The 25,393-nt window shown below is 49.3% G+C and overlaps 1 protein-coding gene across 1 annotated transcript in view; it reads left to right on the forward strand.

The window, feature by feature from the left end:
- LOC121047207 overlaps positions 1–25,393 on the forward strand; it is a 51,415-nt gene that overhangs the window by 10,426 nt on the left and 15,596 nt on the right. Inside the window, exons 4-6 of the mRNA XM_042288044.1 lie at positions 2,527–2,652; positions 2,739–2,834; positions 24,410–24,589. Coding sequence (XP_042143978.1) covers positions 2,527–2,652; positions 2,739–2,834; positions 24,410–24,589 — 402 coding nt within the window. The remainder of the gene's footprint in view (positions 1–2,526; positions 2,653–2,738; positions 2,835–24,409; positions 24,590–25,393) is intronic.

Raw genomic sequence — 25,393 nt, forward strand, 5'->3', positions numbered from 1 at the left:
AAGAAAATGACGGGTGCCCAAAAAGATTAATCCTGATGTGAAGAGGATGTGCCTAACGAATATCACATCCGGTTTGTGTTTTTTGTACGTAACAGATTATGTACACCAAGGTCTTCTTCAGCATGATCAACTCTGTTTAACTTTTAATGGAATAGCAGACACGTTCCTACAATTAAATTTAGCGTAAGATGAGTTCCTAAAATGATCTCTGCTGAAGCTATAATGTTTGTGAGGGCAAAAGTGCTAAAAACAACGAACGAGTAAAAGAAACGTACAACACAGAGCGCTCTTTTTTGTTCGTTTCTTTTACTCGTCCGTTGTTTTTAGCGCTTTTACCCTCACAAACATGGATCACCAACTAGCCCAAGTGCATACCCTCCTACTGAAGCTATAATGCATACTCTATGAAGTTCAAAACAGAAGCGAGGTTTGCTTTGGACGGGTCGACAAGGAAGTCATTGGAAATTAAAAAGGGTGTTCGGAACGCGTAGCTTACTGGTGTTTTTAGCGTTCTATTCTGCCCATTCAAAAGAATTCCCAAAGTGGCAACAAATTACGTCAGAAAAGCCGCAATGGCATGCAACTGGATGTTGCTCTCTTGGCGGGTGGGCGTCGAAGTTCTAAAAAAGAAGTGCGAGTGAGCGCTCTCACTGTCGTTTCAGCGCCTCAACTCCTGGCGACCGAAACTTCTCTGAACTCTCAGAATGGAGAGCACTTTCCAGCAGAGCAGGTGTCTGACACATTCACCACTGCTGCAGTGACAAGGCCAGGATCACGGCCAACGACATTAGACAGTTTTAGTGGACCGTACGCGATGGCTTTGCGTACGCAAGGAAATTACGGGTCGTGAGTGCGCTTGCGCAGAACGCAGTAGAAGAGCTAGCGTATTGCGTACGCACGCAACGCTGGGGATTTTCCGAGGCGGGCTAGCGGGCTTTGCGGGACGCTCTCGAGAGATCTCGGACCCAACGAGACCGCCAGTTTCAAGATGGCAGTTACCTCGACTGGCGCAGCAAGGGAGACGTCGTGTTTTCGAAGTTCTGTGTTACGTGAAATTGCGTGGTGTTCAGCTCGGCAATTCTTTCTGGGACCTACCGCGGTCAAATCAGATCGTCGTGCGGCTGAAGGAGTGCACAGTCAAAATGTTCGCCACTCGGAATGTGCGTCAACGCTGCGATCTGCTCAACGCTAAGCCTATTCGCACAGTTCATCGCCGACGGACGAGCGACTCTAAAAGAAATTGCCGAAGTTCTCGTTATGCACTGGACATCAGTAGGTCATGAATTGCATTCCGCAATAGCATTGACAAAAGGTGCCGTTTCAACGGGACGATTGACGGAGGCTCCGTAATCGAATTTGGCTACGCACTCTTAAGCCTGGTTCAGGCAGTTTCGTTTTACTGCGTTTGACTGCGTTGCCGCAGCGAGAAACCAGGACATCCCTGCTACTTATATCGCGTGCTAAGATGATTCTTTGAATTGGGTTGCACGCTTCATACGAAGCACAGATGTGCCGGTGACTCGCTTTCGGTTCTCGACGCAACGCAGTCAAAGGCACTCAAAAGCAAGTGTCTGAACCGGTCTTTACTCTTAGCCTCTGTAACCCGCAGAAAAGCGCGCTGGACGAGGCAGCTGCGGCTTGGTTTAATTTGAAATAAATTGATTGGACATGTTTTCATTTTCCATATCTCTTTCCAGGAGCATGGTTGCGCTATAAGCACGCGGAATTCTGCAGCTCTAGCAAATCTAACCAAGATCATGCGCGGTGTTCACTCGGAAACGTAACGCACAACTAAATTCGGTCCGAGCAGTTCATTTTTTGCGTTCTATTGCCTCAGTTGGGTCTCAGAAGATAGGCAGCGAACCCACGTGGCTGACCAGCAATGACGTGGCATATCCAGTTATCTAGAAAAGTAGCTACGCTACGCCCAAAAGAACTTTACTTGCGGAACCTTTACGTTTGAGTTGCCCTCCCCCCCCCCCCCCCCCCCCCCCACCAATTTGTTTCAATACCATCTACGATGGGATCATTGATTAGAGTGGTTTCGATTATATTGGTTGGCGCTAAACATTTAATACTGTCTATAATTCTCGCCTTGTTAAAGATAGCACCGAGTGAGGAGTGGCATTGTTTTGTTAAAAGAATAAATTATTTTCTAATTGCAAAATTATATTTATGAATAATCCCCGCAGATGCCTCACATGAAACACAACGTGAAATTGAAGAGAAAAAAACTTTCAGGCTTTTCCTCTCTGGTGCAGCAATACCAGCGAAGCTGTACTATGGTGGGAATGAAGTAATGGCCGGCCGGAAGTCGGCAAGCAAGAGTGGAAAGGCTGGAAAGGTCGCCGTTGCTTATAGAGGCGATTGCTGTCCAGAGTTTTGTGTCGAGATTTATTTGCCCACGGACAAAATACTGTGGAAACTAGCCCCTAAGAGCTCCGCCGTGAAAAACGTTACATGAAACTTGTTTGATTTGCTTCTAAAGATTTTCAAGGAGCGCTGCGTGTCTATTTTCTTTCGCAGAAAATCCAGGCACAAAACATGGCCATCATCGCCGAGGCGTGCAGTCTGCCCACAAGCTACAAACCCATTGCCATGCTCCGCGTGATACCCTGGATTACTTCAGACACAGTACGGCAATTCCTAGCGGTAACTGTCCCGTGTCTTATTTTCCTTCTCTACACTCTACATTTGCACGACGAAAGCCTTATTTTTCGTCTTACATTTTTGTGCAGATAAAGATTCGCCCAGTGTCCTTCGCCCCTCTCGAAGTGATCGTAGAGCGGGGAGAAGAAAATCCGATTATACTGACGTATTCCGGAATATTGAAGGTGACCGATTTATTTCTTGACTTCCTTTTGCTCCCTGACCAGTGAGAATAGTACGCTTTTGTCATTTACAGTGAGGAACTGGAATCATTTGACCCGTTAAAGATTTTTTTTTTGTCACAAGCTTGAGTGGGGAGCGGAATGTAGAATGTGCTTTCGAGAACGGAGAAGGCAGATGAGCCATATGTGAAAACATGAAAGACGTTTACAAATCCTGATTGGAAAGTGCACAAAAAAACGCCGACAGAGTTAGAAAGACGTACGATGGACAAGCGCTTGTCTGTCATACGTGTTTCTTACTCTGACCTCATCTGTTGGGCGCTTTTAAGTCGGTTGCGAAGCGGGGAATTGAATTGCTGTTGAGGTCACGTGATATCAATTTTCCCGCTAAATCTAGCAAAGAAACAGAATTAGCTCATAGCCGACGTGACACCAAGTCATGTGACGTCAGTTTCCCCGCTAAATTTGGCGAGGAAACTGAATTGGTGTCGAGGTCGCGCGGCGTCAATTTTTCCGCTGCATTTAGCGCGATTACGCCGACGCCGACGGGGATACCGACGCCGACGGCGATACCGACGCCGCGAAACACGGAAACGGGCGCCTAAGAGCTGCGTTCTAAGAACTTGGGGGCCGCTTAAGCTTGGGCTTTCAGAGTGGGAAGCAATAACGTTATCGGGCCCCGATTGCAAAGCCTTAACATTAAACACGCGCTCATTCCCACGCTGTTGAAGCGTGTGCGCGTGGTCTACACACCGTTTCACCTCACGATGGACCTCAGACAACGCTACGAGCCGTATCAAAGCCAATCCAGTGCCGTGTGAGGGCCACGTGACCTTCAAGAGGGACCCAGAGATACGTGGGGTGCGGCTGCGTTGTCACGTGATAGTAGTTCCACAGCGCTGGATTGGTTGAGGCGGCTCTAGTAACGTCCGCTGTGGTCCAACGTAAGGCCAAACGGGGCATAGTGGGTAGCGTAACATCTCATGTGGCGTCACGCGGTTCCAATAAAATTTTCCCGCCAAAGTTGGCGGAACAATTGTCCGCTAAATGTGGCAAAGAAGGATGTTCCGTTATATGTCTCGGGAAAACAGTCTGCTAAATTTTGGGGGAAAATAGTTTGCTAGATTTGCCGGGAAATTTGTCTGCTAAATTTGGGGTTTTAGTATCGCTCTAAATTTGGCTGAAAGCTTTTTTCTTATATTTAGCGGCAACATTTACCGCCATAATAGACCTTATGCGAAATTGCTTTGATGTCTGACAACACTGAGAGTGTCGCCATTTTAAGGTTGGCAAGTGTTCTCGGTACCGAAGCACGGTGGAGGCATCGGAGACAGCCGTATGGGCAATGTGCGATGGCGCAGCAACTGATTTCCGCGTTCCCACAATATTATGCGGACGAACAGTTAAAACAACCTACCGCAACTGTCTGACAAAACTCGGAGGCCTGTGCACGCTGGCGACAACCTCGTCGATGCAGCGGACCAAGTCCTAGGCCTTCGCTGTGGAAGCTTGTGGTCGCCAGTATGTGCACAGGCTTCCGAAAGGACTAGGCCGTCATGCCTTTCATCCATGAAAACACTTTTAATTCTTTTCTTCGATGCGAATACGCTCGAAGTCGTACTGTTTAGCGGTATACTGCTCCACGCTAATACATGACTCAAAATCAGTTTCTCTCTTTTTTTTTTTTTTTTGTTCTTATTGGTGGAGGGTTTTCGGTGGAACATGCTGTGCTCTTCTAAAGGAAACTGCCCCGGTGCAATATTTTTCAAGCGTTGCAAAGGGCTAAAATTGGTTTCAAATAGCATTGACCTCAAGCACAGTTGATGGATGTTGCGCTAATAATGAAGATTTGTACAACCCTGGCAGAATAACTGCAGTGACTGTCTCAAAACTATCCCCGAGCTTCTTTGCACAGAACAAAATTTCTACCTCGGCTGTAACAAAAAAAAAAGAAAAGAAAAGAAAAGGAGGTTGTAAAATCGAGTTGGCACCGCCCGTGTTGCTTCATTCGACGTCCGCAACGTAAATTTTTGCCGCCGCCGATATCGAAGTTTTAGCCACTGCGATGAACCTAACCCACACCGTGACCTAACCATACCACTGTTAACAATACGCATCTTCAATTATGGTTGGTGGCGCATATTATAAAAACTGCCATATTTTTGCCTCGCTTAACATCCTTGGTCTCGTCCGCATGCATTGAGCTGCTTGCGCATCGAGAAAAAGGCCAGGCCGACACTACAACGCAAATAAAATAAAAAAGGTCACAAACAAATTTGGTACAACTCCTAAAAAATGATCAGGGCCCATTTCAATAGCTGTAAATGGCTTCAAGCCGCGCGATAAGGTCCGCATGTTTCTTCGCGTTGTCACCGATTGTTTTTGTCAAAAGCTGCGTCTCAAGTGACAAATAAAAATAAGCAAAAAAGGTCAACCCTGTTCTCGTTTACGTTCACGTCATGCATGAATCGAAGGTTTATCGCTGCATCCGCAGCGGAACGCAGCAATCACTGGCATCGCATCTCTCGACCGAAGCGCGGTTGCTTGTTTACATGGGGTCTCTGCCGGTCGGGTCTCTGGTTTCGTTTCCTCGCCATTAATAAGATGGCGGACGTAGTTCTCGGCGCGCTACTAGATGGCGCTCCAAATTTCGCATATGGCCTATTAGCGGAAATGTTTCCCATTAGATTTAGCGGGTCGATAAGGTCGTGACATCACAGCCAAGGGTGGCGTGACGCGTGTTTACAACCGTTTGCCATATAGGATTTTTTGGCCCCACCGACGCCGACGCCGACGACGACGCCGAACTTTTGTGACACTACCTCCTAAACGCTATCGCGTCAAAATGGGCCTGCGATTGTCGCCGGGTCGTGTAATTACACAGACCGAATTTTTATGTCAACTAAAGTAGCTCTACGCGCACTGCTTGCGGAGCAGAGCATTGGAGCGGTCTCAAATATATGACTTCAGATACTGCAGGAGAAGATACCATCGCTTTTGCAGAAGAGACGACTGGAACGATTTGAGGTGGTGGTTCAGCGCGGATGCGCCGTCGTGTATCTCTCGGACCCAAAAATGCGCGTTCGCATGGCTTGGTTGTAGTAGTCATTGTGTCGTCCGCTTGCTCAGAACCACTTTAAAACTGAAAAAAAAAGAAAACGTATTTACTAATGTTTTCGTAGTCCACATAATGTCCGAAGCTTCACAAAGATTCCTACTCGTCGTACTTGAGTGCAAGCTTTACATTTCGCGAGCGCAAAAGCAAAACACATGTCCCGCCCAAAACCCGGCGCTCCCCAATGCGGCTTCCTCGCAAGCTCAAAAGTAAACTTTAGCGCAGGTGACCTCTCCTCCGCCAATGAAGAGTTGACGACGAAGGAAAATAAAGGCGGTAATCTGTCTCGGATATTAGTTACTCGAATGCCAATGCCTGTATGGTGCTCACCAGAATGATACAGAACCCGCGAACTCTGTCTAATCGCTACACTTGATGCAGCCAAAAAACTGCTCACGACGTAGCGGTGATTGGAGCAGACCCGAGCAGGGTAGGCCGCTCACTCAGAGCCGAAATGTCCGCTGGATCGCACGGAATGCAGCAATTTTGTCTGCCGCGCCTTCTCCGCGTTTTTCGCACCCGTTGCACTACGGTGCTTAGATGAGTGCTGGAATCGCATTGTCCACAGTCCAACCACAGTTTCAACTTTCAGCAAGCGGTGTCAGCGAAGGTTCGTTCTTTTCTTACGATTGCGTCAGGGACCCGATGACAGAACGTCGATGGTCTGCGGATGTTGGTGGTCATAAAAATGACTGACAGGACTCCATGAAGTAGAGAGGAATAAAAAGGAACGTCTATTTACAGTACAGATCGAACCGATGCCCAACCGACGTTCTTCACGGCCCTCGCGCGTCTTCCTTTTTTTCCTCTTCCTTTCTCCATGTCTCGCTCGAGCCACAGCCGCGTCGTTCACTTTAAAGTCATCACTGAGCGAAAAGAAAGACAAAACCGAAACTCTGCGCATGTCGCGCCTTTGGATTTACGGTTGTAGTTTACGTTGACCTTCGCAGTGTCCCCTGTGCGGGGTGCTCCATTGAGTGCTACGTCATGGAGCAGCTTTTTTGACTGCCTCCGTGATAACGATTGTCGCGCTATTCGACGATATAAGAGACATTTCACGTATTTTATAAGTTTGGTGAGCAGTGTGCATTGCACCCAACCGGTTGTGTAAGGTTCTATTCCTAGTATTTTGTTTGTTTTGAGCCTGTGCACAATAACTATGTTACCCTCAAAAATATCTGTGCTAGAGCCTAGATATCACTTACGTGCTACGTAATAATCAGCCTTAACAATATAAGAATCGCTGCTTTTAGCTAAGCAATAGGGCTTGCGATTGAACATTCGTACTTAATGTGCCCCGCGATGTAGCGGCGTGTATGTGTTAACTATAATATCTTTCCGACGCCTATTGATAATTCCCAGTGAAAAAAACGACTAGAAATTGCTGTTTATAAATGAATTTATGCTCGAAATATTACTGCTTCGACTATGGCTAAGCTACATTATACCTTTTACAACCTCTTGTTAACTCAGCGTTTGTAAGATTGACTGTTTGAGTGTTTCATCGATATGCACATATTTTATGTCTATAATGTTAGAAAAAGAGGCTGCTACATAATTTTATCAAAATGCACAAGGTCCTTGAGCACCTTTTCACAAAAATGAAATTTTATCTGATTTCGTCGTATTAATCGCAACTTCTATTTTTATCGTCCACCCGCGTAGATATCAGAAACCCGCTGAGAACAGTTTTAACGCGACACTGCACGATCCCTTTCCTTCGTACAAGGAATCTTCCTGTCTTAAACTTGCACCCGGTTTATTATAAAAGATAAATTATAAATTTCTTAACCTTTTTGTATGCTTTCCTGCGGCGGATTTTTAAGAATATTCTACACGAGCCTTTAAGCAATGATGTCGTATTAAAACGAGCTTATATTTGTAGAAGAGGCTATTTTCTAGCGCTTAATTATGTTCACAGCAACAGCTTGATAAATGGTCAGTCAATTCTTTCTTCTATTTTAGGTAACTTAGAAAAAGCTGTTCTCTTTTTTTTTTTTGCAGTCCTGGATGGATGAAAGGTATAGGACGAACCCTTTGTACCAGGCGGTAGGTTGCGTTATCGTAGGGGATCGGTTTCGAAATTTCACCATTGGTGTCCATGTTAGCGCTCTGGCGTTCGGCTGACGCGCGTCGTTATTCTAGATCGGAATTTGAGATGATCCCGAATCTCGCAAATCTGATTGATATGGTTGGAGTGCTGGAAAACGACCAGCCGAATGTACCATTATAGAAGACGTTGATGTTGCCCAGTAGGTTGCATGCTTAATGCGAAGGGCAGCGTGTACAAAATGGTGGAGCCCTTATATTCTCACGAATGATGGTGACTATAAGACGAAGAGTGAACTAGTGAACTGAAAATAAAGGTTTAAAGGGCGAACTTCTGGAAAGTCAAATAGGTAAAGAAAGAAGGTCGAGGCAGCAGAAAAGCAGGCGGCGATTCGGTGGCGTAACAGAGAGCGAGGGCGAGACTGACTCGACAAGGTCGCGGGCAGCTGTGTATCTACAGTGTGTCACTATCTCGAAAGTTCGCCAAAGAAGGTTCGAGCGTCGCGCGCTCGGGGCGAGAATGAGCTGTGATTTTCGAGAACAAGAAAGAAGGACGAAAGTTACAACGGGAACCAGAATAAGCGCGAATCTTTTAGAAGTCCGTGACCGAGCGTTGCTTTCTCGGCCCTGTGGGCGGCATTATCCCCCATTTTAAAAGTGCATCGTCTCGATGCAACGCGAAAGGAAAACAGAAATGGCTAGAAATTTTTCGGTCAAACGAAATAAACGTGCAATGCCACAATCCTAACGCACGTAGGACGATTTGAGTCGAACTATGTGGACGATTTCGGTTAGTGGCTGGCGGCGTCCTGATGGTCGATTTTTGTCGCGGAGTACCTCGTAGTTCAAGTCCTCAAGGTGGCGAATGACCTTTTAGGGCCCAAAGTAAAGTTTTAACAATTTTTGCTGAGGCCGCGGCGGCCAGCGAGCGTCCACACTCACAACCTGTCTCCAGGCTGGAACTCCACATCGCGGCGGCGAAGGTTGTACCGGCCAGCATCGACACGTTGCTGGCCTTTTATGCAAAGGCAGGCTAGCTGGCGTACCTCTTCTGCTCGTTGGGTGACCAGCTTGGCGTCGTCCGTGCCGTCGTCCGTCGGGTCGTGGGGCAGCATGGCGTCGAGCGTCGTTGTCACCATTTTCGCCGTGCACCAGCTGAAAAGGTGTAATCTCAGTGGTTCCTTGGACCGCCGTGCTGTACCCAAACGTAACGTATGGAAACACCTCCTCCCGCGTCTTGTGTTGCACGACCACGTGCATCGAGATCATGTCGGTGATGGCCTTGTTTAGTCGCCCTGTCAGCCTGTTGGTCTGCGGGTGAAATACCGTGGTCCTGAGTTGGTCGATGTGGCTCAGACGGATTATCTATTGTTTCAGTTGCACCATGAACGAGGAGCCTCGATCCGTAATCAGGACTTGGGGAGCGCCGTGTCGAAGGGCGATAAACTCAACGACGAACTTAGCTACTTTCACGGCGGTACACGACAGGAGTGGCTTTGTCTCGGCGTACCTGGTGATATAATCAGTTGCCACGATTATCCAATGGTTTCCCTGCGTCGACGGTGAAGAAGGTCAAAGAAGATAAATTGGAATATGCTGGAACGGTGACGTCGGGGGCGCGATCGGTTGCAGGAGCCCTGCCGGCTTCGTCAGCGGTTTCTTGGATCGTTGGCATTCGCGGCACAAACGCACGTAGAGGTGCACAGTCTTCGGGAGCTTGGGCCAGTAGTATTTTTTCTCGGATCCATGCAAGACCCCTGCTGTAGCCAGGGTGACCACATGTAGGGTCGTCGAGGCAGGCTTGGAAGACCTCTTTTCGAAGTCTAATAGGAATCACTAGGGGCCAAGTCGAGTTGCTGTCTCCGAAGTTTTCCTTGTAGAGAATACCTCTCCGGACGACGAATCTTGGCAGGGCAAGTTAGAAGGCTCGGGTAATCGTACCCCCTCGTCCGTCTAAGTGGTGGATCAGTGGGCGCAGCTCAGGATCGTCCCGCTGAAGTGCTGCCATAGCGCGAAAGCTCACTGCGCCAAGAAAGTGGTCATCGTCGTTTTTGGCACAGCCGGTAGCTGACTCGACAGGTGCGCAGGACCGGCAGTCAGCATCGCTGTGTTTTCGGTCCGACTTGTAGACCCCGGTTGTGAGAATCGGCCCCGCCATCACCGTGAGTGGACGCGGGAACAGCACCGAGCTTCATTTTCTTTCCATTGCGTGTTGCCGTTTGCACGTGTGCCCCTGTGTATAGGTGAACTGGCGACGCTCGTGCGAGCTGGGGCAGGGGACGCTTTGAGAAGAGAAGAAGACAAGGACAGCACGTGCTGTAACCTTTTGCAGGACATTCGAAAATTAGTTTCACTTGTAAATAGACGTGTTTTTTTTTTCTTCCCCATACCCGCGGAGTCCTGTCTGGTTTATTCTTCCGTCAGCGGCCATCAGCTGGCTCCGTCGTCGGGTCCCGGCGCAATCTCGAAGAAAGAACTTCTTTACTGGCGTAGTCGACAGGATTGCGTCAGCGGACCCCGGCGGCGGGATCTTCACAACGGAATCGGCGGACAGCGACTTGACGTGGCACTGGTGGAGCCTTCTAAAGAGAAGACTGGACCATGAGCTCCTTGAAGACTGGACCACCGACCTACTTCGTGGTGACAGAGCTACATCGGACCTGATGCCGGCCCACTCCAGCGAGGAACGCCTGAATCTACAGCTCGGACATCATTTTCGTGCCTGACTATTCTGAGCAGCGGGCTGCGTCTGTGATCCAGCGGCAGTCGTTGACCTTACGGTTAGGTGATTCTTTGACGTGTGCCCGCCATAAATACAGACAGTGCAGAGCGGCGGATGCCGGTTCTAATGCCCGAGCTGAATAGGGGTCGGAACAGGGAGGTTGACGGGCCAGGTGAATCGTCACCTTCGAGTGGATTAGGGGCAAACTCGCAGACACAAGGGGAGGGGAACGGAGGATTCCGATCAGACAGCTTAATTGAAAAGGAGATAGAACTAGTGAGGGAGAAAGAACGGCTAATACGTCTCGAGCTAGAGCTAGAACATCTACGCTCAGGGAACCGAACCCGAGCCAGTGGAGGCGGCATGGAGTTCAACCTCCGAGATGAAGTTTTAAGTTTTTCCAGATTGATGAAAGGAGTATTGACTTCTATGCCATCGTCCGAAATATTAGTGCCGAGCTGGTTTGACGGTGTAGAACACGTCTTCGAGACGTATGCAGTCCCTGAGCGGCTGAGAGGATCCCTGGTGCGACCCTATTTCGCGGAGCGCATGCGTGCTCTGGTGAATAGGGTGCCCGTAGGGGAGGCAAGTGAATATAAGGCAGTAAAAGAGCGGGTTCTATTAGAGCTCCGATTGTCGCCGGCAGAGTACAGAAGGCTCTTCCTTAAAGTCACCAGAATGGAAAGAGAGCCCTGGACTCAGTTTGCGACTTGGGTTGAAAGCTGCTTCGAATATTATGCTAGAAGCCGCGGGATTGAATCTCTTGAGGACTTAATCGCACTGATGGTGTCCGATCGCATCAGGGACTCCTTGCCCGCCGACATGCAGGCATATGTAACCCTCAACAAGGTGGGTGACTGGTTGAAACCCTTGGAGGTGGCGGTACTGGCTGCCCGTTTCGACGAGGGTGAGCGATGTAAAAAGCAAGATCACCCGTCAGGCTCTAAGAGCCGCGCATACGACGCAACAAAAGCCACTGCTCTCGAGGAGAAACACGAAAACCCAAGGCAGAGCATTAAACCTGACAATTCCCGGGTGAAGTGTTTCAACTGCAAGGGAATAGGACACTTTTCTCGTGACTGTCCACGGAAGAAGGCAGATGGAGAAGGAAATAACTCCGTGGTGGGTAAGATCTCAGCAAATTTGACACCATCTCAACAGAGTATGTCCTAGGACATAAACGTCAATCAGAGCAGTACACGCGCTGAGTTGCGGAGAGTGGAGGTGAAATGCGACCCGAGGATGGTGCAGGCGATTACCGATTCCGGAGCGGTGATTAGCGTTGTGCGTGATGGGGTGGCGCCTGAACTGGAGGGGTCGTCCGGAAGAGTGACACTGACCGGGACGTTCGGGAACAGCGTGAGCGCCGTTCTGCGCCATATACCGATGACTCTTCCCACAAGCTACATTAAGTACGTTCCTTTGGAGGTGCCGCTCTTGTGCGCCGTCACTGAAAAATTGGTTAACGGCATAGACATGCTGTTGACGTCCGATGACTACGACAGCCTAAAATTGGCTTGCGGGAGGGTTGACTTGGAACCGACGGTTTGTGAAGCTGAAGACCCGCTTACTCACGAAGGTGGTGAGGTAGCAGAAAACGACTGTGGCGCTCAGCTTCGGCTTCTACAAGAACGACCTGCCCGAGGACAAGGTGCGCGTGAGGGCCTTCGTGGACATGGCCCACTCGGTGCTTTATGTGGCGCTGGTGGCCTTCAACAAGGATCGGCTCAAGATGCTGGCCACCACCTTCGATGGAGTCGGGGGCCGCGATTCCGGCATGGTGCTGGTGCGCTACTTTGTACAGGAGTTCATGGAGCGCTAGAAGCTGGACGTGGCCACCAACCGGTGCGCCCTCATGCGCCTCATCACCGAATGCGAGAAGCTCAAGAACCAGATGTGTGCCAACCGGCACGGCTTGCCGCTCAACGTCAAGTGCTCCAAGAACGACCGGGACGTTGCCGGCAAGGTGAAGCGGGAGATCTTCGAGGCCATGTCCACCGAGCCGCTAGCGCGTGCCGAGCGCACCATGGCGTGGGCGCCGACGGTGGCCGGGCTGTGGCCACGGGACGTGAAGTCGGTGGAGCGGGTCGGGGGCGGCACCCGGGTGCCGGCGGTCAAGCAGCTGTTCCGCAAGGTGTTCCAACGGGAGCCCTCAACGACACTGCACCAGGACGAGGCGGTGGCCCGGAGCGGGGCCCTGCAGTGTGCCAGGCTGTCACCCATCTTAAAGGTGCGGGACTTCGCGGTGGTGGATGCCCAGCCCTACCCCATGGAGCTCTGCTACGACATGGGCAAGGGAGAGGACAGCCAGGCAGAGGTGTACCCCCACTGGCACCGGCTGCCCTTCATCAAGATGCTCACCTTCTCCCGGAGCAAGCCCTTCAACCTCGAGGCCAGGTACCCGCAGGAGGCGGTGGTGCCCCACCCGAACCTGCAGCTGGGCAGCTTTACGGGGAACAAGGTTGTCTCCGCGGCCGAGGGCGGGGCTTCCAAGATCAAGGTGAAAGTGCGTCTCAACCTGCTCGGTATCTTCTCGGTGGTGTCCGCCTCGGCCGTGGACCGCAAGCCCGACGGTCGACAGGCAAGTGCTGGGCGTGCAAACGATGGCGACCTAGCGGTGGCGGGGGCGGTGAGTGGCGAAAAGGCACCCCCGACCGAGGGAGGAGACCCCGACAAAGTGGCCGAGGGCGAGCCCGTCAAGAAGGAGGACCAGCCCAGCCCAAAAGAGAAGCAGGCCAAGGCCACGGAGATTCCGGTAAAAGTCCGGGTGCCGCAGCTGAGCGCCTTCGAGATGGACCAGCTTGTGGAGCGCGAGGTCCAAATGGTTCTCATGGACCGCATAGAGAAGGAGTGGGTGGACGTCAAGAACGCGGTGGAAGAGTACGTATAAGAGGAGCGGGACCACCTGTCGGACCGCTACCAGCCGTTCGTGGTGCCCTTCAAAAAGGAGGCCTCCCTGAGGGCAATCGACGACGCCCCTGGCTGTACGCCGACGGCGAGGAGCTTATCCAAGGGCGTGGTAGAACGTGTTGTGGGACAGCGTAAGAGCATCTTTTAGAAGATTTTATTGACTCATCTAGATATGTTACAGCTCATCGCGAGAAGGGATAACGAAAACACTTCTTCTGTTCCTATTTTTGTTTATTAGTCTTGTATCGGTACCTTACACACGTAACGTTTCCTTTTTTTTTTAAGTCCCTATTTTGAGTATCAGTATATTATGGGTGTGGACACAAGGCTGGTCATGATAGCATTAAAGCCTTGGCGGACACAGTAAGAATTACTTTACTAGCGTGTGATTTGCATATTGGTGGACATTTCTCTCATAGTTTGAATTCTTGTGGGTCGAGTCACAAACTCTGTGCAAGGTATGACTGATATGCGTTCGCGTTTGAGTTTAGATGTTATATATATTATTTTTGACATTTCGGGTCTAAAAAATATACTTAGTCGGGAGGTGTGAGAATCGGCCCCGCCATCACCGTGAGTGGACGCGGGAACAGGACCGAGCTTCATTTTCTTTCCATTGCGTGTTGGCGTTTGCACGTGTGCCCCTGTGTGTGGGTGAACTGGCGACGCTCGTGCGAGCTGGGGCAGGGGACGCTTTGAGAAGAGAAGAAGACAAGGACAGCACGTGCTGTAACTTTTTGCAGGACATTCGAAAATTAGCTTCACTTGTAAATAGACGTGTTTTTTTTTTTCTTCCCCATACCCGCGGAGTCCTGTCTAGTTTATTCTTCCGTCAGCGACCATCAGCTGCCTCCGTCGTCGGGTCCCGACGAAATGTCGAAGAAAGAACATCTTTACTCCGGTAACGTCGTGATCTTGTAGTCCTAGGCTCCACCGACCGAGGCATCTCGATAGGTCCTTCAGGCTCACCAACCAACACAGCCCGTGGTGGTCGGTGACCACCGGAAAAAGACTCCAGTACAAGTAAGGGTGGAAATTCGTGATGGCCCAGACGACGGTCAGGCATTCCTTCTCGGTCCTTCTCGGTCTTAGAGTAATCGCGTTCCGTGTTCAACAGCGTCTGACTAGCATATGCGATCACGCGCTGTGTACCCTCTTGTCGTTGGAACACTACCGTACCGAGTCCTCTATCGCTGGCGTTTGTGGGAACTGCCGTTTCGGCTGATTGGACGAAGTGGCCGATAAGCGGTGGTGATTGGAGTCGTCACTTGAGATCGTCGAGTGCCCTGTGGTTCTCCACCCCATTCGAATTTCGCGGCGTCTTTCGTGGGGTGCGTGAGCGGCGCACAAGGCTTGGCGAAGTCCTGAACGAATCGCCGGTCGTACGCGCAAAGTCCCAGGACTCTTCGCACAGCCTTTGTGTCGTTGGGCGGTGGAAATGCCGCAACGGCGTGAGTCTGCTCAGGGTCAGGACGTACACCTTGGTTGCTGACACCGTGGCCTAGCAACTTCAGTTCGCTCAGGGTCAGGACGTACACCTTGGTTGCTGACACCGTGGCCTAGCAACTTCAGTTCGCCGTAGGCGAACCGGACCTCTTCGGCTTGAGGGTAAGCTTCCTGCGGTCCTGATTGTCTCAGGAGCGGCTTGAAGGCGTCGCAAGTGCTCTTCAAAGTTGGCAGAGAATACCACAACTTCATCGAGGTGAATGAGATAGCTCTGCCATTTGAGACCTGCCAGGACGGTTTCCATGACGCGTTGGAACGTTGCCGGCACCGGCTACAGTCCAAAGCCCCTCACCTTCAACTCATACAGTTCTTCGGGCGGGACGAAGGGAGTGTTTTCTTGATCCCGTTTGTCGACTTCAAACTGCCAGTAGCCACTTTAAGGTCCATCAACGAAAAGTATCGGGAGTTGCGCAGCCGTTTCAGCGTGTCATGGATGCGGCGTATCGGTTACACTCTTTCTTCGTGACCGCGTTGAGTCGCCCGTAGTCAACGCAGAACCAAAGCGTTCCGCCCTTCTCCCCCAGTCCTACTGGAGGGGCCCACGGACTGCTCGAAGGCTGAATGATGTCGTCGTTGCGCATCTTTTGCACTTATATATGAATCGCCTCTCTTTCCTTTGAGGAGACCCGGTACGGCGGCTGATGCACAGGGAGCGCATCCTTGTTGGCAACGATGCGATGCTTCGTAACTGTTGTCTGGCGCAATTTCGACGTCGTCAAAAGCAGTCGCTGAATTCGGCGAGGTCTCCGAGCTGTCTTCGTTCTGTGGCACTGAGCTTGGGGTTAACGTCCAGCTGCGGCGCTGGTGTACTGTACGGCTGACATGGCAAGGGCCCGTCAGAGATCACGGCCATTTTGGCGTCGGCCCGGAGTTCCTCGACGTGTCCCACAGTTTCACTTTTCGTGAGGTGCTGCGCCTCAGGTCGAACTTTCGTCACGAGGACCCCACTACGTTCATCCTACAGGTCCGTTACGCCCCTTGCGATGCCTATTCCTCCTCCGAGAAGCAGGCGGACGTTGCCTTCCAGAAGGATTTCCCCGCAGACGACTGCATCGGTGACGACGGGCAGAAGAACACTCGACAGCGGCGGCAGGTTCACGTGGTCCGAAATGATTCGGATCTCGACAGGCGCCGTTTTGGATCCTTGCTTTAATGTCCATCATGGCGCCGTACTCACACAGAAAGCCCATGCCACGAATGATGTCTATCGCACAGTCCTGAAGGACGACGAACTTGACTGGACAGGTCTCCCCATGAATTTCCACGCAAGCCGTGCCGTCCCAACATGCGTGATGAGGTGTCCTCCGGCGGTGCCTATCTCAGGGCCGTCCCAAGTCATTGTGACTTTTTGAAGGCGGCGTGAGAGCTTGCAACTCAAAACGGAGTAATCTGCACAGGTGTTCACTAGCACCGTCGCGTCGTGGCCGTCGATGACAACGTTAAGGTGGTTAAGTACCGTTCCAGAATTGTCGTTCTGATGCTTGTCGTCGCTAGAGGGGGGCCCTTCGTCGTTCTTCAAGGATGCTTCCGACGGTCGTCTTAGGCAACTCCACCTCCGGGGTTAACGTGCGTAGTTTCCCCGACACGGTAAGGGAGACAGGCTCTCTCTGCGGGACCTACGAAGTGGAGATGGCGGACATCGTGGCGACGATGAACGGGAACCGCGGCGGGGAGACGGTCCCGGGGATTGCGACCTTGGAGGTATTCATCGATGTCCCCCGGTCGTTCTCCGCTTTTCGGGCAGGGGTTGTTCGGTGCGAAACCACAAAGCACAAGCTGCAGGTAGGCGCATCGCCGGTACACGTGGTCAGCGTCCCCGCAGTGGTAAAACAGCGGACGTCGGTCAGCGTGCGCCACACGTCTGTCCTTTTTGACGCTAAGGATACGGCTGGAATGTACGGATGTTGTTCTTCGGTGCTCCGAGCCTAATGCGGCGTAGGGGCTTCCCGCCGTGGGGGCGCCGGTAACGGGTACTGGCGGGTTGCTGGCGGCGGTCATCAGGCCATTACGGCGTAGGACAGCGTCCATTCCTCGGGGGCTGGCACGTCGACGGGAGTTTCAGGCTGGAAGGCGAGATGGGTGATTTCAGATAAGATCGACCAAAGGATGGCTAGTCGACATTTTCAAATCAACTGATGTTTTTATATGTTATTGTCTAGTGTCTGGTATGAACGAATCCAAACTTAGTTTTGACTAGAAAAAATACTTGGGGACAGGAAAAATCGTAAGGCACGAGGTGGTGGACAGTTGCATTAACGCGCACTGATGAAGGGGGCCCGTTTGAGAGTGAATAACTAAAGCGATAACATTAGGAGAACTCTAATACGTTTTAGGCGCAAACTATGGGTATAGCTTGCTTGTAATATAAAGTAATCATATTTATTGAAAATTTATTTATTTTTCTAAAAATTGACAAACATGCCTGCTCGAACGACAAATGGCAAAATTTGGAGGTCTGTATCTCATGAAATAATTTAATCATTATGATATAATTTGCAGATATTATTCTACTAATATATAGCTAATATTTAAAAAAATAACTAAGGTATCTGTGTGATACAATAGTTAGGATATATTTAGTCAAACATGGAAAAAAAATCAAACAAAGAAAAATTCCGATGCGAATAAAAAAAACACACCACCCTCGATTTTTTTTAAATTTAGGTAACCTGTTATACTCTATTTCGGCATTCATTTCCATTAAAACATGTTGCATCATTTTATTGAGAAAGAAGATACAACTCCCCAAAGTAGGGTCCTTTTTCAAAGCCTACACTTAGCAGTGTTTTATACAAGAACTGACTCTGAGTTCCAGTTTCATGAAACCAACACACATCTTTTATATATTTTTATTCAGATGAGGCCAATGATAACTAAAGAAATCGTTCACACACTTAAATTAAGGAGGAACTACTGTGTACAAAGAGGTATCATATTACGGACTAGTGATCCGAGAAAAGATCATGCAGCCATCGGCCACTAGGAACTTTGTTTACTGTATTCTCCTGCGACACAATACGCTATTCCCTCTTCCGCTCTACCTTCATCTCTCTCTCTCTCTCTCTCTCATATATATCCCTGATATATATCCAGAACAAAAACATGTTCAAGCATTCCCTTTCTGCGTGGTAGTGTTCTATGGCTAGCAAAAATCATTTCCTCGCTAAGCTCACGATTATGGCAAAATAGTTGCCGGAAACCGCAGACGACACTCGTCGCTAGTTCTGGCAAAACGCCCGATACAATCTTTTTTTCGCATTTCCCCGCTCGCTGTCAAGGACAAGGGGGTTCGCTTCAACTAGCAAAACATGGCCGCCGACGCCTGTTTACTGAGCAGTCATGCCTGTCGCCATCTCACTCGCTGGCGTCACGGGCGATAATATCAGGCACAAAGGGGCACAACAACCGGCAGCATTATCTCCAAATACTCGAGCCTCGCGTAAATACATAGAGTGTAAACGCTGTCGCCATGTTATCGTAGTAAGACCGCCCCCCCCCCCTCCCCCAACGGGGGACTGCAGTACACGACGGCGTACTAACACAACGGCGACGATATCGACATCGCGGGCTCCGAATTTTCCCATAGTTCTACTCCACGGGCATTTCTCGAAACGCTTGATATTGTGTACGCCCGTCTGGAAGGATTTCAGGCGCGTAGTTAAGATAAGGCGGTTCTCCGCGGCAAAAGAAAGCAATTTCACAAAAGCTTAAAAGCGGCGGCGACCCGTGTGCGGTGAACGCTTGTAGTTTTGGTGTAGACAGGGTGTGTGTGTTCTCGTTGTTGACACCAGCCGGCGATAAGGCACTGCAGGCGGTAGCTCAGTACAGCAAGGGCTAATCCGAGTGACCATCAACGTAACCCTATCGCCAACCCCTCGCGAACCAGTCGCCGACATGGCTCAGGCTGTGTCATGAACCACGTGGTAGAAGCTCGGGTGCTTTCATATCAGCGCGTGGAGGGACGACAGTGCGATTCCGGAAAGTCTTTTTTGAAGGCCGCTGACCACAATTTTTTGTCTGGAGACTTTCCCTCTTTCTTCCTTTGACGTGGATCAAGCTTTGCCGACAGCCTCAGTTGTGACCTCTCTTTTCAAATGTACGTTTGCAGTGAGTGAGCTCCTCAGCCTCGGACTTGTCACTTGTGCACCCAGTAGTTCTTTCACTTGGCAATTATATGCCATCAGTTGGGGTTTAATTTCTATTATTTATGTATACATTATGAAGACGTCCTGGAGCTCCGAACGAGTGTTTTGTGCAGATTACTTTTGCAAACACAAAAAGACTATACCAAAGCAGCGGAATTTTCGAAGTGTTGGCGAATTGGACCTAAACTCGTTGAAGCAAATTCTTCCGCCTGACTGTTCCACCAAAGTGAGTGCGACGGACTACCTGTGCTACCATTGCTTCATGCACATCACTAAGGAGATCTCGATGCGAAGCTCAGAGCAGTGCCCTGACATATTTGTGCCAGCTGAAGAAGCAATTGAAGATCTAAATCGCACCATACTACCTACAGATGTGTCGCCGCTGAGACAACCTAGCGTCGTAAGAAGTCGGGACAGGCCTGCCTATGTCAAGAGAAAGCAGACAGAACTGGAGCAGGTTGCTGTCAAGAATATGCGCTCAAGGCTACGTATTGCGTACGACAGGGACGCACCATCGGGGTCGTCCGGACCAACATGCTCCACATGCACTGAGTGGGTGGACAACTTTCGGCAGGCCTTTAAAACCGCCACCTCTCTCCGGGAACGTTGTCAACTGCTTACACTCCTGCCGTCAACACTGACGAAGAATGAGGTTCAAAAGATGATTCCACAGGCCTCAATGTACCTCATCAGTAAATCCCGAAAACTCAAGGAAAAGCATGGCGTGTGGTATGAGCCGGATCCTTACACGAGGTGCAAGGTGAGCCCTGAGAACCTGTTTGCTGCCCTAGAGTACTTCACGAAAGACGAGCTACAATGTTCGCGCCAAAGTCCCAACCAGAAGGACGTCATCTCTGTCATGCTCAACGGAGAGAAAACGTTCGTGCCAAAGCGCTTCATGACACGCTCAATACGAGAGGCCTTCCGTATATACAAAGACAAGCATCCCGATTCCGGCGTTGGGCTAACGAAATTTTATTCATCGCGCCCTAGGTGGGTTCATTGTATTCCACGCCAGGAAGTGTCCGTTTGTGTGTGCTGAGTCGATTATTACCTTTGTATTGCCGCTCTAGAAAACGTTACAGGCTCAACATTCAACACTGGTGAAATTAACTCGGCATTTCTGTGCGACCGAGCGACAGGACGGTGCCTTCAAGGAGACTGTGACCACTGCCCAAAAGGCCAGTTTCTTACACTCCAGGAACTTGATATCCCGGAGGATGAAGAGATTGTGCTTGCAACATGGGAGTCCGGCGACCTTGTGAAAAAAACTTTGGAACCTGAGACTTTCCTAAAAGTCATCCAAGTGACGGTTGGAAGTTGGGTACTTCACAACCATATCCGGCAAACGCAAGGTAAAGCGATCTACGATGAAAAACAGTGCATGCAACGCGGGAGCATTGTCTTTCTTTTTGACTTTGCTGAAAACTGGACCATCGTGCTTCCTGACGAAGTGCAAGCATATCACTGGAAAAAAAACAAGTTTCGATATTTACATGTGTAGTGACGACAAGAAAATCTACAAACAGCTTTGCCATCATCAGTGAGGACCTGTGTCACGACGCCGCTCACGCTTGCTTGGCTCTAGAAAAAGTGAAGGAGTGGGTTGAAGACAACGTTGCGGTATACTCGTACGTGACGTACGTAAGTGACGGCGCCGCCAGTCATTTCAAGAATCGCTACCAGCTTCATTAATTTGCAAAGGACGATTGCCCACAAGCCCAGTGGTTATTTTCCGCATCTGGACATGGGAAAAATGCATGGGACGGAGTTGGCGGACTCGTGAAGCACCAGGCCACGCTGAACAACCTGAGAGAACGTTCAGTAAGCGCAATTCAGACGGCCAGGACAATGGTGAGCGTTTTATCAAAGAAACTGAAAGGCGTGCATCTTGTATATCTGGACGAAAATGAGGTTGTTCGGTATCGTGAACAAAAAAAAGGAGAGTGGCTGACGGTGCGCGCCTTCCCTGGCATTCAGTCTTGGCACGCGTGGCGGCTCAGCAAGTCATCAACAGAAGGGACCTGTGACGTATATGTAGCACGGACAGTCGGATCTGCTTGGAAGCAACTTTATTAAATGGGTACAGCGAGGAAAACCTTAGCGTAAAGTGCCGAATTTGATTTCCCAAAGACTGCTCATTTTGAATGCAGGGACATCTTATTTATCACATTTTTCTTCACGGGGTATTTAACCTACTGTTTTTGTTGGCGGTTACTAATAATTTTTATCTGACCACTATAAAAAAAATCCCAAAATGTTATCCTCGAGCAAAATAAAATATATCGGCTTGCCACGATTCATTCATACACCGAGAGCATCGAAGCTGCTCCAGTTAGGCACTATGGCATCCGTCACCTGAAATTGTTTGTAATCGTAAATACACAGCCAACCTAAATATCTTACTATTATATCTTTGTTTTTGTGTGTGGAAGTAAAGTTATTTATTTTACTCTAGATGTAAAATATACCGGAAGGTACAACTTCACACTGCATCATCTTTTCTCAAATCATTAGTCTCTAATATGATACCACTTTGTACGCTTATGTAAAATGCTGTATATAGTTTCTCCTCCCTTTTACTGTGTGACCGATCGCTCTTTTTATCAATGACCTCATCTGAATAAATGTATATAAAAGATTTGTGCAAGTTTCATGAAACTGGAACTCAGAGTCACTTCTTGTATAGGACACTTCTAAGTGTAGGCTTTGAAAAAGGACCCTACTTTGGGGAGTTGTTTCTTCTTTCACAGTGCAATGATGCAACATGTTTTTAATAGAAATGAATGCGGAAATAGAGTATAACAGGGTACCCAAATTTAAAAAAAATCGAAGGTGGTGTTTTTTTTTTTATTCGCATTGGAATTTTTCTTTGTTTGATTTTTTTCCCATGTTTGCCTAAATATATTGTAACTATTTCGTCACTCAGATACCTTATTTATTTTTTCAATAATAGCCATATATTAGTAAAATAATTTCTGCAAGTTATGTAATAATGATTAAATTATTTCATGAGATACAGATTTCCAAAATTTGCCATTTGTCGTTCGAGCAGGCATGTTTGGCAATTTTTAGAAAACTAAATAAATTTTTAATAAATATTATTACTTGATATTACAAGCAAGTTGTACCCATAGTTTGTTTGTAAAAAGTTTTAAAATTCTCCTAGTTTTATTGTTTTAATTATTCACTTTCAAACTTGCCCCCTCCATCACTGCGCGTTATTGCAACTGTCCACCTCTCCCTGCCTTACGATTTTTCTCGTCTCCAAATTTGTTTTCTGGTCAAAACTAAGTGTGGATTCGTTTATACCAGACACTAGAGAATGTCATATAAAAACATCAGTTGATTTAAAAATGTCGACCAGCCACCCTTTGGTCGATCTTATCTGAAATCACCCAGCTGTACCTCGTTTGCTTGCAATCTCAGCGACTGACAGCGAGGCCGCGCGCTCGGCGGTGGGGAGCAGCTTTCAGAGCTCTTTGCGTATAACGTACCCTCAGCTCGGCGTGCGGCGGCAGTGTGAGGATTGAGGCGTCGTCGATTCGGTGGTAGTGGCGCCCTAAGGCTCCAGTGCTCTTTTAATGTTGGTCACCTGGCAACGAAGCCTTCATTTGTCGGGGGGGGAAGGGGGGCTGCGGACAAGACCTCCGAAGATTTCGCTCTTGACGCTTCTTCTCGGTGGCTGGCGGGTTGGCGCGTGTACACAGTCGAAGCACATCTTCAACGAAGCTGTTCACGCTTTCGTTGGGTGCTTGAGTCCGCGTCTGGACCAGGTCCTCCACCTTACTTCGCCGGTGTTGGCTCGAGAGGGTTCGCTTCATCTCGGTGGCGCAGATGTCCCACGAAGTGAGCGAAGCCTTGTGGTTCTCGAACCAGTGCCTAGCGGTACCTTCCAGCGAGAAGTAGAGGTTATGGAGGAGTTGCTCAGCGTTCCATCCGTTGTGGCGTGCCACGCGCTCGTAGTGTAGAATCCAGTCCTCGTCGTCTTCATAGAGTTCGCCATAGAAGGGCATCAACGATCGAGGGGCAATGGGCAGGTAGACGACGGGGGCGGTGGCAGGGGTCTGCGATGATTGGCTGCTGATTGATGGCTTGGGTGACTGGTGGGTCTTCTTCGGCAGTGAACCGAATTCCGAGGGCAAACCTTGGACACAGCGGCTTTCTCGGGCCTCAGTCGATTCCACGGAAGGTTTTCTGGACCCGGGGACTCGGCTTGTGCTGCGAAACTTTGGTTGTCACCGGAGTGGTTTGCTTCATGGGCTGCGGTATCCCGCACCTCCACCAGAAATGTTAACAATGAAGGTGTCGAGAAGACGAACAGTGAACTGAAAACAAAGGTTTAATGGGCGAACATGTGCCAAACAAAATAAGTAAGGAAAACGTCAAGGCAGCAGAAAAGCAGGCGACGATTCGGCGGCGTTACAGAGAGTGGGAACGAGACTGACTTGACAAGGTCGCGGGCAACTGCTTATCTATGGTGCGTCACTATCTCGAAAGTTCGGCAAAGAAGGTTCGAGCGTCGCGCGCTCGGGGTGAGGGGCGAGGATGAACTGGCACTTTTGAGAACAAGAAAGTAGGACTAAAGTTACAACCGGAACCATAATAAACGCCAATCTTCTACAAGTCCGGGACCGAGCGTTGCTTTCTCGGCCGAGCGGGCGGCAATATGTCGGCACTATAGAGAAGCTCCCAGCAGTAATTGACTTTTTGGGGTCGTTAGTCTTACGTCTCCGGAAAAGCATAAAGTAATGCTAAAGCAGCTTGGAGATGACTGCATCAGAGAGAAGAGTCTGTACGAGTGGGTCATTGTGTGTGAAAATGACAAAATATCAATGCTTGATCATCTGCGCTTTGTTCTTGTGACCCTAGTCTTTCTGAATAAGGTGCGCCTATTGTATTTCTTTCTCAAAAAACTTTCCGAGAAAGAAGATATTCCCAACAATACTTAAATATCGTGACGTAGATCCTACATATAAGCATGCTTCATAATTGGCCCGAAGTCAAAATGAGGTTCACGATTTAAATATCGCGCCATGTTTGTTTTCTGAGAAATCTCATACACAAGCACTTAAAACACCATTTATGGGGGAGTTGAATGTTCTTCTAAGTTGAATTCTTTCTTCTTCAGATTGAGGGCGATTACGAGGACCTTGGCGACGGGGCGCTGCCCAACTCCACGTCGCCGCTGTTCTTCTTCAACGAGGGATACTTCGTGGACTACATAGCGTCTCCGGCCTGCGTGGGGTACCTCGGCCTCATCACCGACGAGCCCTCCATCACCAGAGTCATCGCCGAGACGCAGGTCAATGTACGTCCGCCTCTTTTTTGCCCGCTGTGCCGACGCCTTCTACATTCTGTTCACCTTTTAGACTGACGGGATGGTGAACATTGTTTGAGATTAGTACAAAATAACAGGAGGGTGACGTTTGAATACAATTTTGATGTACATGGTTCTGCGGCACAACTAATATTTTTATATAACCATGTGTCACCGGTGACTTCAAGTGGCGCGTGCCGACCTGGGTGCGTCCTAACTTCGGGGATCAAACGCGGCGCTTCCGCTTGGGAGACGGGGCGTGGCCGCCCTGTAACCCCTTCCATTTTATCGGTTCCGGCGCCATCAAAGGAATAGAATTGAATAGTAAGAGCGGACAATATTCAATGCGATTCCGGCTACTTCGATGTGACGTCACCGCATTTGTGCGACTCGACCAGAGCTTGGCCAAAAATGAACGACCAAACATCGTTGTGTAAAAAGCATTGACAAAACTTTTGGGGGAGAAAACTGCGCTTTTTACATTGAAAAATGCTACACTTATTATAGAACCATGAAAATTAAATTATTTCTTATTCTAAAATATAAAATACATATTTAAGCTTTTTGCCAAAAGCTGAGCAGATGTTTTCTTGCTACTGAAGCACAGAGTTGTAACATTACCAGACTTATTCTCAAGCCTTAATAAAGTCCCTGTCGCTGCGAGCTGTCTTCACGTGTTTTTTTGAGAATACCACGGAAACACTGTACTTGCGTTCGCTCATGCTCGGATCAGACATGGCGGTGGCAATTCAACTTAAATGCCTCCCCCCGCAACAAAAAACACGTAAAAATTTC

Source organism: Ixodes scapularis, unplaced genomic scaffold (assembly GCF_016920785.2).
Source record: "Ixodes scapularis isolate PalLabHiFi unplaced genomic scaffold, ASM1692078v2 ptg001013l_1__unscaffolded, whole genome shotgun sequence".
NCBI classification, from domain to species: domain Eukaryota; kingdom Metazoa; phylum Arthropoda; class Arachnida; order Ixodida; family Ixodidae; genus Ixodes; species Ixodes scapularis.